Here is a 12,845-nt window from a genome sequence, read left to right on the forward strand (position 1 = left end):
AAAACATGGTGCTCACGGGGTTTGAGAGAGACTAAGGTTTGTCCAAAAGCATTAGATATCTCTCTCAGGAGATTGTTTGGCCACCAGCTGCACTGGGAAATTGGCCAGGCTGCTTGGAAGGAGTACAGCCCTGAGTGCACGTCTATGTTCTGTTTTCTGAAAACGGTCAGGCAGTCCTTCTCCTTGCTGGGCATTCTCACCCAGCCTGGGAGAGCCCCTGCACTTGCATGCACACACACATGCATTGTTTTGCTCATTACAAAACAAATATACCCAACAAAGTGTCTTAAACTTACATGATAGAAATATGAAGCTTACGAAAACTAACACATGCCAAAGTCCGTGCACCTTCCTGATTTCATAAACTGAGTGCCCTTGGCAGATTATGTTTAATAGTCTGTTGTAAGCAGAGATACCACCCTGGTCAGGTCTGATTAGCAGTTGTGTGTGTTTTCTAGCTGTGTGCTTCCTGAGTGTGTCTCTTGGAGCACTCTTGAAGTGTCTCATGCTCCCTTTTCTCCACCATGGACACCTCACCTTTCTTTGTGACAGTGGTGGTGCTGAATGTTTTCTCTGATGCCTTTCATTTGAGAGTGGAAAGTTTGAAGGTGAAGTTCAACTTTTAAAAAAGTCAAGTGAACTTTATTGGCTTCAGAAACTCTGGGTCCAGTTTCAGTAAGAAATGTATACACCTTGTCCTGAGATACTTTGTCATGCAGACTAAGTGCTTCTCCAAGGAAGCTTTCAAATGAACTGTGCAAAACCCAATTAAGAATTGAATGTGAAGGAGGATGACTTACAATAGATGCTAATGTTAGGGGGAACATGCTATATTTTCCCGCCAATCTGAAGGCCTTGGATCTTGGCATCATTAGGGTTTTGTGTTCAAGAGTAAAACAACGTCTCAGGATATTTAGGTGTTTGGAGTCATTTCTTTCATATACTAGGTTTTTGTTTAGAAATCTAGTTTCCACTTGGTTCAGCTCCAGGCACATGCTTTTTGACTTGTAGTTTTTTATAAATATTAGCAAAGAGTAAAGATTATATCCCATCTGTAAAATGACTTATATTTACTATTTTGTAATGATATCTGGTAAATGAAGCTGTTAGGGGAAGTACACTGACTGAAACTGCCCACCCTGGCCAGGCACCATAGTAACCATTTGCATGAGTTGTTTTATGACAGGAGGTCCTGGTAAGGAACACTGGAACTAATAAGCCACCACCAACCACAAGAGTTCGGGAAAGGTCAAAAGGAGATACCACATGTCCAACCGCCTCCCAGAATCCTTCTTGGCATCCATCTTGGCTGAACAAGGCGTGCACCACCAGGAAGGACTCTGAGTCAGAATGATTGGCTAAGGACAACCCGGAAACTAATCCCATCACCATAAAACCCGAGACTGCGAGACACTGGCAGAGCTCTTCTGGTTTCCCTTACCCTACTGCTCTCCATCCAGGTGCCCTTTCCCCATAAAATCGCTTGATTTGTCAGCACATGTGTCTCCTTGGACAATTCATTTCTGAGTGTTAGACAAGAGCCCAGTTTCAGGCTCTGGAAGGGGTCCCCCTTCCTGCAACAAAGCTAATTAAAATATTTCTAGGTATCTATATCTCAGTAGATGATCTCATTTGCTACTTTTGATCCTGGGTGGCCTTGGCTTGCAGTGGCTTGAAGTCAGGAGTTTGGTTCCGAGCCAGAGGTTGAAGTCAGGCAGTGAGAATGCTGAATCATAGCCTCTAGACCCCCAAAGACCAGTGGCCAGTGACAAGGCCCTTGCCTCTCAGCTGTGTAGAAATGAATTTCCACATAGAGATGGGATGTAAAGAAGCAAGTAAAGTGCTTATTGAGAAGAAAAAGGGTACATGTGGATAGACACACAGGTGGCCTCAGAGAGAGTTGTACCCTTGTGGTAGTTTGAATTACTTTTGTGGGGCATTTCTTCTGTGTTTCTTTCTGCCAATCATCTTGCTTTGCCTGGTTTTGAGTTTGTATTTGGTATATCTCAGGGTCCCCTCGTGTGTTGATGGATCTCTTAGACAGGATGGATTCTAACAAAGAGGGCTATGGGCTGGTTGACATCACTACTCTGGGGTGGCACCCCCTCCCTTTTTGACCTTCAAGAAGCCTTTCTGTGCATGTGTAGGTGGGAAGGTCTCCTTGACTTCAAGAATGAGAAATGTGGTCTTTCATCTGGTCAGGGCTTAGCCCCTCCTCTTCTTCATCTTGGAGTATCTGTCCACAGGGCACAAACTCCAGCTTCTCAGCCTGAGGCCCTTCTATCTCTTGCCTCACTTTATTTGGAAGTTTGAGTTCAGCCAGGGTGAAGTGACTTTCACTTTCATCTTAAAGTTTATGTTAATTTCTTCCTCTTTTATTCTGTTTTTGGAGGACACGTCTTTCCAGGTCATACCAAGGTGTTTTTTTGTTTTTTTTTTTTATCTTGTGCTCCGTTCTCCACTAGAACCTCACTCTATCACTTGCTTCTCAAATATTTCCTTTTTACTAGCTTCTCTTGTTCTGAAAGCATTCATAGCCATTCTGTACCCTCTAGTATCTTCAATTACTTAAAAAAGAAAAAGTTTTCAAATAAGAATTCTATATTCTCTACCTGTTTACGCCCATGAATATGGCTTTCTATCTCCACCACTCCTAAAGCCACTATTCTGAAATAACAAAGGAGTTTCTGATTTGCCAACTCTGACGCCTCTTTTTTTAAATTGAAGAATTAATGATTTACAATGAAAAAAAACAACACTAATAGTTACCAGTTGGGATAGGGGAGGAGGGAAGGGCAAGATAGGGATATGGGCTTTAGAGACACAATCTGCTTTGTGGGGGAAAAAAAAAACAGGCATGTATTTAACAGCACAGGGAAATATAGCCACTACTTTGTAATAATTTTAAATAGAATATAATTTGATGCCTTTCAACCCACAACCTAATTAAGCTCTATAGCTTTTGATGGAAACTCTCTCTACTACTGTGGCTTCCAAGACAAGTGTTTTTTTCTTTTCTTTTTTTTTTTTTTGATATTTTCATGTTCTTTTTCTGTATCCTGTCAAGGTTTCTTCATCTAATATCCCCTAAATATAGAGCTACTTTAATTTTCCAAGTGTCTCTGTCTGGAGCCCCCTCTACTGTCTCTCTTTTTTATTAATATCTCCTCTCTTCTTTGTCATTTCAGCCTTTTCAGTTTTACTTATGATCTCTATGTGGATAACTTTCAGATAACCAGTGTTACAGAAAATAACACAGGGGGATGTAAAGATGGGAGTTTGTACTAAAGGGGCAAGATGAAAATTGTTAGCATTGGTAAGATTCAGGATTTTGCTGAACGTCTGGTATAAGTTATGAGAGAAAGCGAGTGATCAAGAATGACAAGACCCTAGAAACTGGTAGAATGGAATTTTCTTTTATTATGAAGCAAAAGATTTTAACTAGACTGTAGAGGATGGTGAAAACAAGTGTATGTTTTTGATGTCTATGTTTCATAGACATTTCATATTTAATATCAGACCACCTTACCTGCCTCTTGAGAAATCTGTATGCAGGTTAAGAAGCAACAAGACATGGAACAATGGATCGGTTCCAAATCGGGAATGTAGTACATCAGGCTGTATATTGTCATCTTGCTTATTTAACTTCTATGCAGAGTACAGCATGTGGAATCTGGGCTGGATAAAGCACAAGTTGGAATCAAGATTGCCTGGAGAAATGTCAATAACCTCAGATATGCAGATGACACCACCTTTATGGCAGAAAGCGAAGAGGAACTAAAGAGCCTCTTGATGAAAGTGAAAGAGAAGAGTGAAAAAGCTGGCTTAAAATTCAACATTTCAAAAAACTAAGATCATGACATCCAATCCTATCACTTCCTGGCAAATAGATTGAAAAACAATGGAAACTGTGACAGATTTTATTTTCTTGGGCTCCAAAATCACTGCAGATGGTTACTGCAGCCATGAAATTAAAAGATGCTTGCTCCTTGGAGGAAAAGCTATGACAAACCTAGACAGCAGAGACATCACTTTGCCAACAAAGGTCCATCTAGTCAAAGCTACGGTTTTTCCAATAGTCATGTATGGAAGTGAGAGTTGGACCATAAAGAAGGCTGAGTGCAGAAGAATTGATGCTTTTGAGCTGTAGTGTTGGAGAAAACTCTTGAGAGTCCCCTGGACCGCCTGGAGATCAAATGAGCCCATCCTAAGGGAAATCAGTCCTGAATATTCATTGGAAGGACTGATGCTGAAGCTTAAGCTCCAATACTTTGGCCACCTAATGCAAAGAGCTGATTCATTAGAAAAGACTTTGTTGCTGGGAACGATTGAGGGCATGAGGAGAAGGGGACAACAGAGGATGAGACGGTTGGATGGCATTACAGACTCAATGGACGTGAGTTTGAGCAAGCTCCAGAAGATGGTGAAGGACAGGGAAGCCTGGCATGCTGCAGTTCATGGGATTGCAAAGAGTCAGACATGACTGAGTGACTAAATGACAACAATAAAACATCTAAGGGGAAATATCAATAAATATTTACATACATAATTTATTTTTTTAATTGGAGGGTAATTGCTTTACAATGTTATGTTGGCTTCTGTCATACAACAATGCAAATCAGCCATAATTATACATATAACCCCTCCCTCTTGAGCCTCCCTCCCACCCCTCTATGTCATCACAAAGCACCAGGTTGAACTCTCTATATTATGTAGCAACTTCTCACCAGCTGTTTTATTCATGGTAGTGTGTATATCCTGATGCTACTTTCTCCATTCATCTCACTCTTTCCTTCCCTCACTGTGTCCAAAAGTCCATTCTCTATCTCCATTCCTTCCATTCAAACAGGTGCATCAATACCATTTTTTCTAGATTCCATATATATGTGTTGATATGCTGTATTTTTTCTCTTTCTGACTTAATTTACCCTGCATAACAGACTCTATGTTCATCTATTTCACTAGAACTGACTCAAATCCATTCCTCTTTATGGCTGAATGGCATTCTGTTATACATATGGACCACATCCTCCCTATCCATTCATCTGTCAATGGACATCCAGCCTGTTTCCATGTTCTAGCTACCATTTAAAAAATGGGTGTAAGACCTAGACAGACACTTCTCCAAGAAAGACATACAGATGGCCAGAGAGCACATGAAAAGCTGCTCAACATCACTAATTATTAGAGAAATGTGAGTCAAGAGTACAGTGAGGTATAACCTCACACTAGTCAGAATGGCCAATATCAAAAAATCTACATGCAATAAATCCTGGGGAGGACGTGGGGAAAAGGGAGCCCTCTTGCACTGTTGGTGGAAATGTGGATTGGTGCAGCCACTCTGGAGAACAGTATAGAAATTTCTTAAAAAACTAGGAATAAAACTACCATATGACCCAGAAATCCCACTACTGGGCATCTACTCTGAGAAAACCATAATTGAAAAGCACACATGTACTCCAATGTTCATTACTGATGATCTTGACAAAAGACCAAACAAAACAAAGTTGGTGTGGTGAACAGTGAACACAGCCTTACTTGGGAGGTACCAAAGAGAACAGAAAAATTGGAGCCAGGAAGCAGGAACAACTTTTTCAAGAACTTTCATTGTAAAAGAGAGAGTGGTAACTCAGTGTTTGCTAACAAGAATGTAGATCCAAAGATGAAATTTTTTATTAGAAAAAATAACACTATTTTTGTTTCTCATGGGAATCAACCAATAGAAAGTGAAAGGATAATTGTAGGTGTGATGTCCTTTTGTGCTTGAGTGTGTGGGAGGGTTGGGACTCAGGGCACAGCAGGAGATTGGTTTTAGAAAGCAAAATATATGCTTCAACCTTTGTAGCAGAATAAAGTGCTTTGTATGTGAACACACGGGCAAATACATAATCAATTCAATGAGGAGAACGTGTGAAGTTCTTCTGTGATTACTTCCGAATTTTCAGTGAAATAAGAGGATTATCAATTGACAGCGGAGAGGAGATTGAGAGATTTGAGATGAGAATGTATAATAATTTTCTAGGATAATGGCTACTGAATGTTTTTGACAGCAACATAGAACAAGAAATATCACTATCCAAGATGTAAATACATCAAAACACGCACACACTAAGAATTTCAGGAGACAATATCCTTACTTCACTTACTTTCACTTCAATTCTATTTTATTAACAAAAGGTGGATAGTAACTCACTAATCTCATGACACACCTACAGGCTGCAATATACAGTTCAAAATACACTCATCTAGAAGAACTGAAGAGGACATTTTCTGCAGAAATGTAATAGCATTCCTGTGAGGCAAGATAAACCAACTTAAGTATAGACTATATAGTGAGAGTGATACACATAATCAAAAGCAAATCATCATGGACTCTCCTACCTCAACTATCCCTCTTGTTGTGATTCCTGCTTTTTTCAACTTGTCTATTCTCTGGTTTGAACTCTATTAATTTTCTTCCTATACCCCATTTCTGAATTCTTTTCATTGAAGCATCTGCAAAATTAGAAAGATTCTATCTCTAAACTCTCTCCAGCATGTCTTTTCTTCTATATCCTTTGGTTTCACCATGGTTCAGCCCTTTTTTATTTTTATTTTATAGTTTTACTTTTCTATCGTTATGATAATTGGTGACCATGATAAGAAACTTATTTTAAAAAGACAAGTAACTAAAGAAAATAAATATCAAATACAACATCACTAAGAGATTTTCCAGCTACATTTGTTGGTATATATATTCCTATTTTATATGCATATATTTTATATAATTTCTCCTGGAAGTCTATATATATGCAACTATATAATATAACCCTATCTTGTAGTATGCTTATTTTTAAGATAACACATTGTAAATTTCTGTCCACCTCATTATGTGTTTGACAAAATCATATTTAATAGCTGCAGAGCATTTCCAGGTATGTGGTTTTAATTTGTTTTGTTGAGTTTATGCAGTCATGTGTGTGTAGCTCTCAAATGTGGTACTGAAGGGTGCACAATTTGCCAAAGGCTCAAGCTGCTGTGCTCTAAAATCGATCCATCCCTTAGTTTGTTGCAAGGTTGCACTTCCTATGGTCATGCTCAGTCACTCAATTGTGTCCAACTCTTTGCAAGCCTATGGACTAACCTGCCAGACCTGTCTGTCTATGGGAGTCTTCAGGCAAGAATAGTGGAGTGGGTTGCCATTTCCTCCACCACAGGATCTTCCCAACCCAGAGATTGAACCTGTGTCTCCTGCATCTCCTGCATAGGTAGGCAGATTCTTTACCACTGAGCCACCTGGGAAATCCCTCCTATGGGTCACTCCCAGTCAATAACTGAATGCCAGAAATGTATGTAGGCAGGCCCATTTCTTGGATGCTTGGTATTCCTCTGTTGAGCAATTTTAGCTGGAGGTCTCCCAGACAGTCTTGCAGAATTTTCTGGAGAACTATGTACAACTTTGCTTTCTTCCTTTCCTCAGGATCAGACTCACACAGAGTCTGAAGTCTCTCTCTGCTTCTCCCAGCTCTTTTCCCATTTCCTCTCAACATCCTTTATTTTTTCCCTAATACAGTTCTTTCCTACACTTAATCCCATCTTGGCATCTGTTTCTCAGAGGACCCAAACTAACACCAACATTGAGGTTGTTTTCAGATTTTTATTCTTTACAACTAAACTTCTGATTGTTCAACATTTAGCACGGCATTCTTCTGTTGGGATCCCTCTGAAGCACTGCCATTGCTCACTAAATTGAACCTAACCTTTCCTTCTCACCTCCATAGTTGGGCCCATCTTTCCAAACACGACCCAGCACTCTTAGTCTAGCCAAAGGTCTACTGACCAAAATACATTAAGTCCCCTACATATGAACGAGTTCCATTCCAAGGGCATGTTTGTAAGCCCAATTTGTTAGTAAGTCCAACAAAGTTAGCCTAGAAACCCAACTAACACAATCGCATATAGTACTGTACTGTAATGGCTTATACTACTTTTCACATAAATAATACATAAAAAACAAACAAAAACTAAGATATTTCTAATCTTACAGAATAGTACCTTGAAAAGTACAGTAGGGCAGTACCACATCTGGCATACAGGGGCTGGCATTGAGCAAAAAGGCCAAGAAGAGTTACTGACTGGAGGACGGAGACAAGGTGGGAGAAAGCTGAATTGAAGGATCCGTTTGCAATAGGAGATGGAGGACAAACTGCAATTTCACTCATGCCTAGTCTTGACAGCACAGGTTCTGGTTTCTTGCTAGATTCAATTCTACTTAAAAAGATACTGTACTACAATACTCTATGTAGTGTGTGTCTGTGTGTGTGTGTGTGTGTGTGCATGTGCTAGTCACTCAGTTGTGTCAGACTCTTTGTGACCCTATGGACTGCAGCCCACCAGGCTCCTCTGTTTATGAAATTCTCCAGGCAAGAATACTGGAGTGGGCTGCCATTTCCTTCTCCAGGGAATCTCCCTGAACTAGGGATCAAACCCTGGTCTCCCACATCGCAGGCAGATTCTTTACCATCTGAGTCACCAGGGAAGATACTTTATACAGTGCTATACAGTAAAGTACACAAAAGCCCCACCACTTGTAGAGGATGCATACATGTGACAATGCACGCCAAACACATGAACTAACTTAACATGATTGGACATGTGAATGCATGCTTGCATCTTTGAATGCTTGAAACTTTAAAGGTTCGTATGTAGGGGACTTACTGTATTCTCCTACTCACTTTATTGCCCCTTCTTCCGCCTCCCCAAGAAAATATCTGCCCAACTGATGTTTATTTTATTCTGGATCCCTTCTTGACTTTTCCATCCTAATGTTCTTTCAGCTTCATTTTAAAGGCCACAGGAACGTGTTTTCTGCAGTGTATTCACTTTTTTTTTTTTGTATGTTAAAAGGGAGGCTGTATAGTCTATTATCAGATATATAGGTATGGTTATATTATCATTGCTAAAACACACACGAAAAGCTAGCTGAGATTGGATTTGTTTGGGAAACACTGAGCTAAACGAAAAATAATCCAATATTTTTTTTGGTTTGTATTTTGTTTTTAATTTCAAGATTTACCAGAGCCCTTAAAGTGCTAGCACACATTGTGTCTTTCCAAGTTCAGCATTTATACGTTTTTAGCTTTTCTTGAATTTGATCACAAAATCCTTCAAAAACAGATTAAACTTTTAGAAAAGGGTAAAACTTGTTACAGAACTTTGCATGTATTATTTTTGCAGTACTACATATCCTTCATCTTGCTATAGTTATTTGCATATTTATCTTACACATGTTTCCACTTTAGCCTTTAACATAAAGCCTTGAAAACAACAGGCATTTGTTGAGTTGAAATTCATCGATATTTATTGCAGGGTCATGGTCTGGAATAATATTTGGTAACTATAAAAATTTAGTTTGCATCTATTTCAGTAGCTTTTTTGCAGTCTTTTTTATACCATCTCATTCTGGGCTTGGAAAATCATCTTGGTGCTGGGCAAACAGCCATTGCTAACATGGGGCTAAATACATTTTCTCCACAAATCACTTTATTGAGACATTATAAGAGAAGAATATAAAAAGAAAGGAGGAAACAGCTGCCTCTGGGTCCTGGCACACCCCAGTTGTGAAGGCAGCCTATGGGTTAGTTGTGATTGTTTTCATTTCCAAGGGTATGTTTGTCAAAAAGGTACTCTGCCAGACCAGACTCAGGGGCCCCCATCTTAACCAAGTTGTTCACGTGGTCACCTAGTTCTTTGATAGACTTCACCTGCTCATTCAGATAGTGGGTTTCTAGGAAATCGCACAAATGGGGGTCACCTTTGTCTGACGCCAGAGTGTGCAATTCCAGCAACGACTGGTTCACATTCTTTTCCAAGAGCAGAGCACACTCCATGGCATTGAGCCCGCTCTTCCAGTCGTTCTGGTCCGGTTTCTTGATGTCCTGCAGACAGATCAGTCCTCCCCGCTGGTTCTGCAGCCTCATCAGCTTCTCCGCGTGCTCGGTCTCCTCCCGGGACAGTCGAAGGAAATATCTGGCAAAGTTGTGCAAGGCCACGTCATCTCGGGAGAAGTAATAGGCCATGGACAAGTACACGTAGGACGCATAGAGCTCCAGGTTGATCTGGCGGTTAATGGCAGCCTCGGAGTCCGGGTGGAAATTCTGGCGCACCCGGGAGGGGACGCCGGCGGGACCCGCCGGCCCCCGGGAAGAGGCGGCTGCGGCCAGCAGGCGGATGGGGGCGGCGGGCGGGTGGCCCGAGGCCAGCCTGGGGACCCAGCGCGGCAGGAAAGCGAAGCCGTGGCGCACACTGCGCAGGAACACCAACGGTGTGCTGATATGCTTGGGGAGGAACAAGAAACAGGGCAGCATGGCCTCTCCTATTTAGAAGTAGGGAACTTGAGGCCAGGCCGGCTCAGCGCGCGGTCAGGCGCCGCCGAGGCATCAGATCGGAATCAGAACGCAGCCTTAGGCGACGGCGACTGCGTCACACGCCCCTTCGTTTCCACACGCACCGAATTCCAGGCGGAGGGCGGCTGCGGGCGGGCGCGCGTCATTCGCGGTGGGGGAAAGGCTGATAACAGTTATAAGCATTGCCCCCATCGTCGACGCGAGATTTCAGGTCTTGGGCGTTTGTAATTTACTATTTCATCCAAGTTTAAAGTGTTGTCGAAAAAGTAGATGCTGTGACTTGCAAAAGAAAGGATGGAGCCAAACCGTACTTGCCCTCCCTCTCTGCCCAAGGACCAAGAGATGGGGGAGGCAAGGCAGTGAAATAGGGTAAAACAAAAATCAACACCGATTCATCTGAGAGTAAATAAATGTCCACATCCAAAGAGGATGTTTATAAATTGACTTTCTGGTTATTTTAACAAATGTAAGTATGGAAATAGTTGCCAGTATACTGGGTAAATTTTCAAGAGTCTATAAGATAGTGCTTTCTTTAAAAATGACTTATTTTTAGATATAAAATTTATTTTCATTGTAAAAAGTCAGATATTGTAGAAATGTAAGAAAAATATATAAACTGGGGCTTCCCTCATGGCTCAGATGGTAAAGAATCATCCTGCAACACAGGAAACCCAGTTTCATTCCTGAGTCAGGAAGATCCCCTGGAGCAGGGCATGGCAACCCGCTCCAGTATTCTTACCTGGAGAATTCCATGGACAGAGGAGTCTGGCTGGTTACGGTTCATGGGGTTGCAAGAGTCCAACACAGTTGAGCACGCTGGCACACACTCAGGTTTCTGTTTACTCTTGGGTAAATACTTTGTGTGAAAGGGCCAGACCATATAATACACATATGCTTAACTTTTTAAGGAATTTAAAATAAAATTATTTTTCAAAGTAGTTATACCATTTTACAAACCTGATTGGCATTGTATGAGAGTTCAATTCCTTCATATTGTTGCTAACACTCACTGTAGTCATTTTAAAATTTAATTTTATTTATTTTTAAATTTTATTCAGTTCAGTTCAGTCACTCAGTCCTGTCTGACTTTTTGCGACCCCATGAATCACAGCACGCCAGGCCTCCCTGTCCATCACCAACTCTTGGAATTTACCCAAACCCATGTCCATCGAGTCAGTGATGCCATCCAACCATCTCATCCCCTGTCGTCCCCTTCTCCTCCTGCCCCCAATCCTTCCCAGCATTAGGGTCTTTTCCAATGAGTCAACTCTTCACATCAGGTGGCCAAAGTATTGGAGTTTCAGCTTCAACATCAGTCCTTCCAATGAACACCCAGGACTGATCTCCTTTAGGATGGACTGGTTGGATCTCCTTGCAGTCCAAGGGACTCTCAAGAGTCTTCACCAACATCACAGTTCAAAAGCATCAAATCTTCGGCACTCAGCTTTCTTCACCATCCAACTCTCACATCCATACATGACCACTGGAAAAACCATAGCCTTGACTAGACGGACCTTTGTTGGCAAAGTATGTCTCTGCTTTTAAATATGCTGTCTAGGTTGGTCATAACCTTCCTTCCAAGGAGTAAGCATCTTTTAATTTCATGGCTGCAATCACCATCAGCAGTGATTTTGGAGCCCCCAAAAATAAAGTCAGCCACTGTTTCCACTGTTTCCCCATCTATTTCCCATGAAGTGATGGGACCAGATGCCATGATCTTAGTTTTCTGAATGTTGAGCTTTAAGCCAACTTTTTCACTCTCCTCTTTCACTTTCATCAAGAGGCTCTTTAGGTCTTCTTCACTCTCTGCCACAAGAGTGGTATCATCTGCATATCTGAGGTTATTGATGTTTCTCCCAGCAATCTTGATTCCAGCTTGTGTTTCTTCCAGCTCAGCGTTTCTCATGATGTACTCTGCATATAAGTTAAATAAGCAGGGTGACAATATACAGCCTTGACATACTCCTTTTCCTATTTAGAACCAGTCTGTTGTTCCATGTCCAGTTTTAACTGTTGCTTCCTGACCTGCATAGAGGTTTCTCAGGAGACAGATCAGATGGTCTGGTATTCCCATCTCTTTCAGAATTTTCCACAGTTTATTGTGATCCACAATGGCACCCCACTCCAGTACTCTTGCCTGGAAAATCCCATGGATGGAGGAGCCTAGTGGGCTACAGTCCATGGGGTCGCTAAGAGTCGGACACGACTGAGCGACTTCACTTTCACTTTACCCTTTCATGCACTGGAGAAGGAAATGGCAACCCACTCCAGTATTCTTGCCTGGAGAATCCCAGGGACGGCAGAGCCTGGTGGGCTGCCGTCTATGGGGTCGCACAGAGTCGGACATGACTGAAGTGACTTAGCAGCAGCAGCGGCATTGTGATCCACACAGTCAAAGGCTTTGGCATAGTCAATAAAGCAGAAATAGATGTTTTTCTGGAACTCTCTTGCTTTTTCGAT

The 12,845-nt window shown here is 41.6% G+C and overlaps 1 protein-coding gene and 1 long non-coding RNA gene across 2 annotated transcripts in view; one reads left to right on the forward strand and one right to left on the reverse strand.

The window, feature by feature from the left end:
* Window positions 1–12,845, forward strand: part of LOC145509774 (uncharacterized) — a 404,239-nt gene that overhangs the window by 101,476 nt on the left and 289,918 nt on the right. The gene's annotated exons all lie outside the window — the stretch shown is intronic.
* Window positions 9,314–10,520, reverse strand: FTMT (ferritin mitochondrial). Its single transcript, XM_081499057.1, has one exon. It carries the CDS (start codon window positions 10,344–10,346, stop codon window positions 9,618–9,620), a length of 729 nt encoding a protein of 242 aa, XP_081355183.1. The 5' UTR covers window positions 10,347–10,520; the 3' UTR covers window positions 9,314–9,617.

The sequence above is a fragment of the Giraffa tippelskirchi genome, chromosome 6, assembly GCF_054371585.1.
Source record: "Giraffa tippelskirchi isolate mGirTip1 chromosome 6, T2T-mGirTip1v1.2.pri, whole genome shotgun sequence".
NCBI lineage: Eukaryota > Metazoa > Chordata > Mammalia > Artiodactyla > Giraffidae > Giraffa > Giraffa tippelskirchi.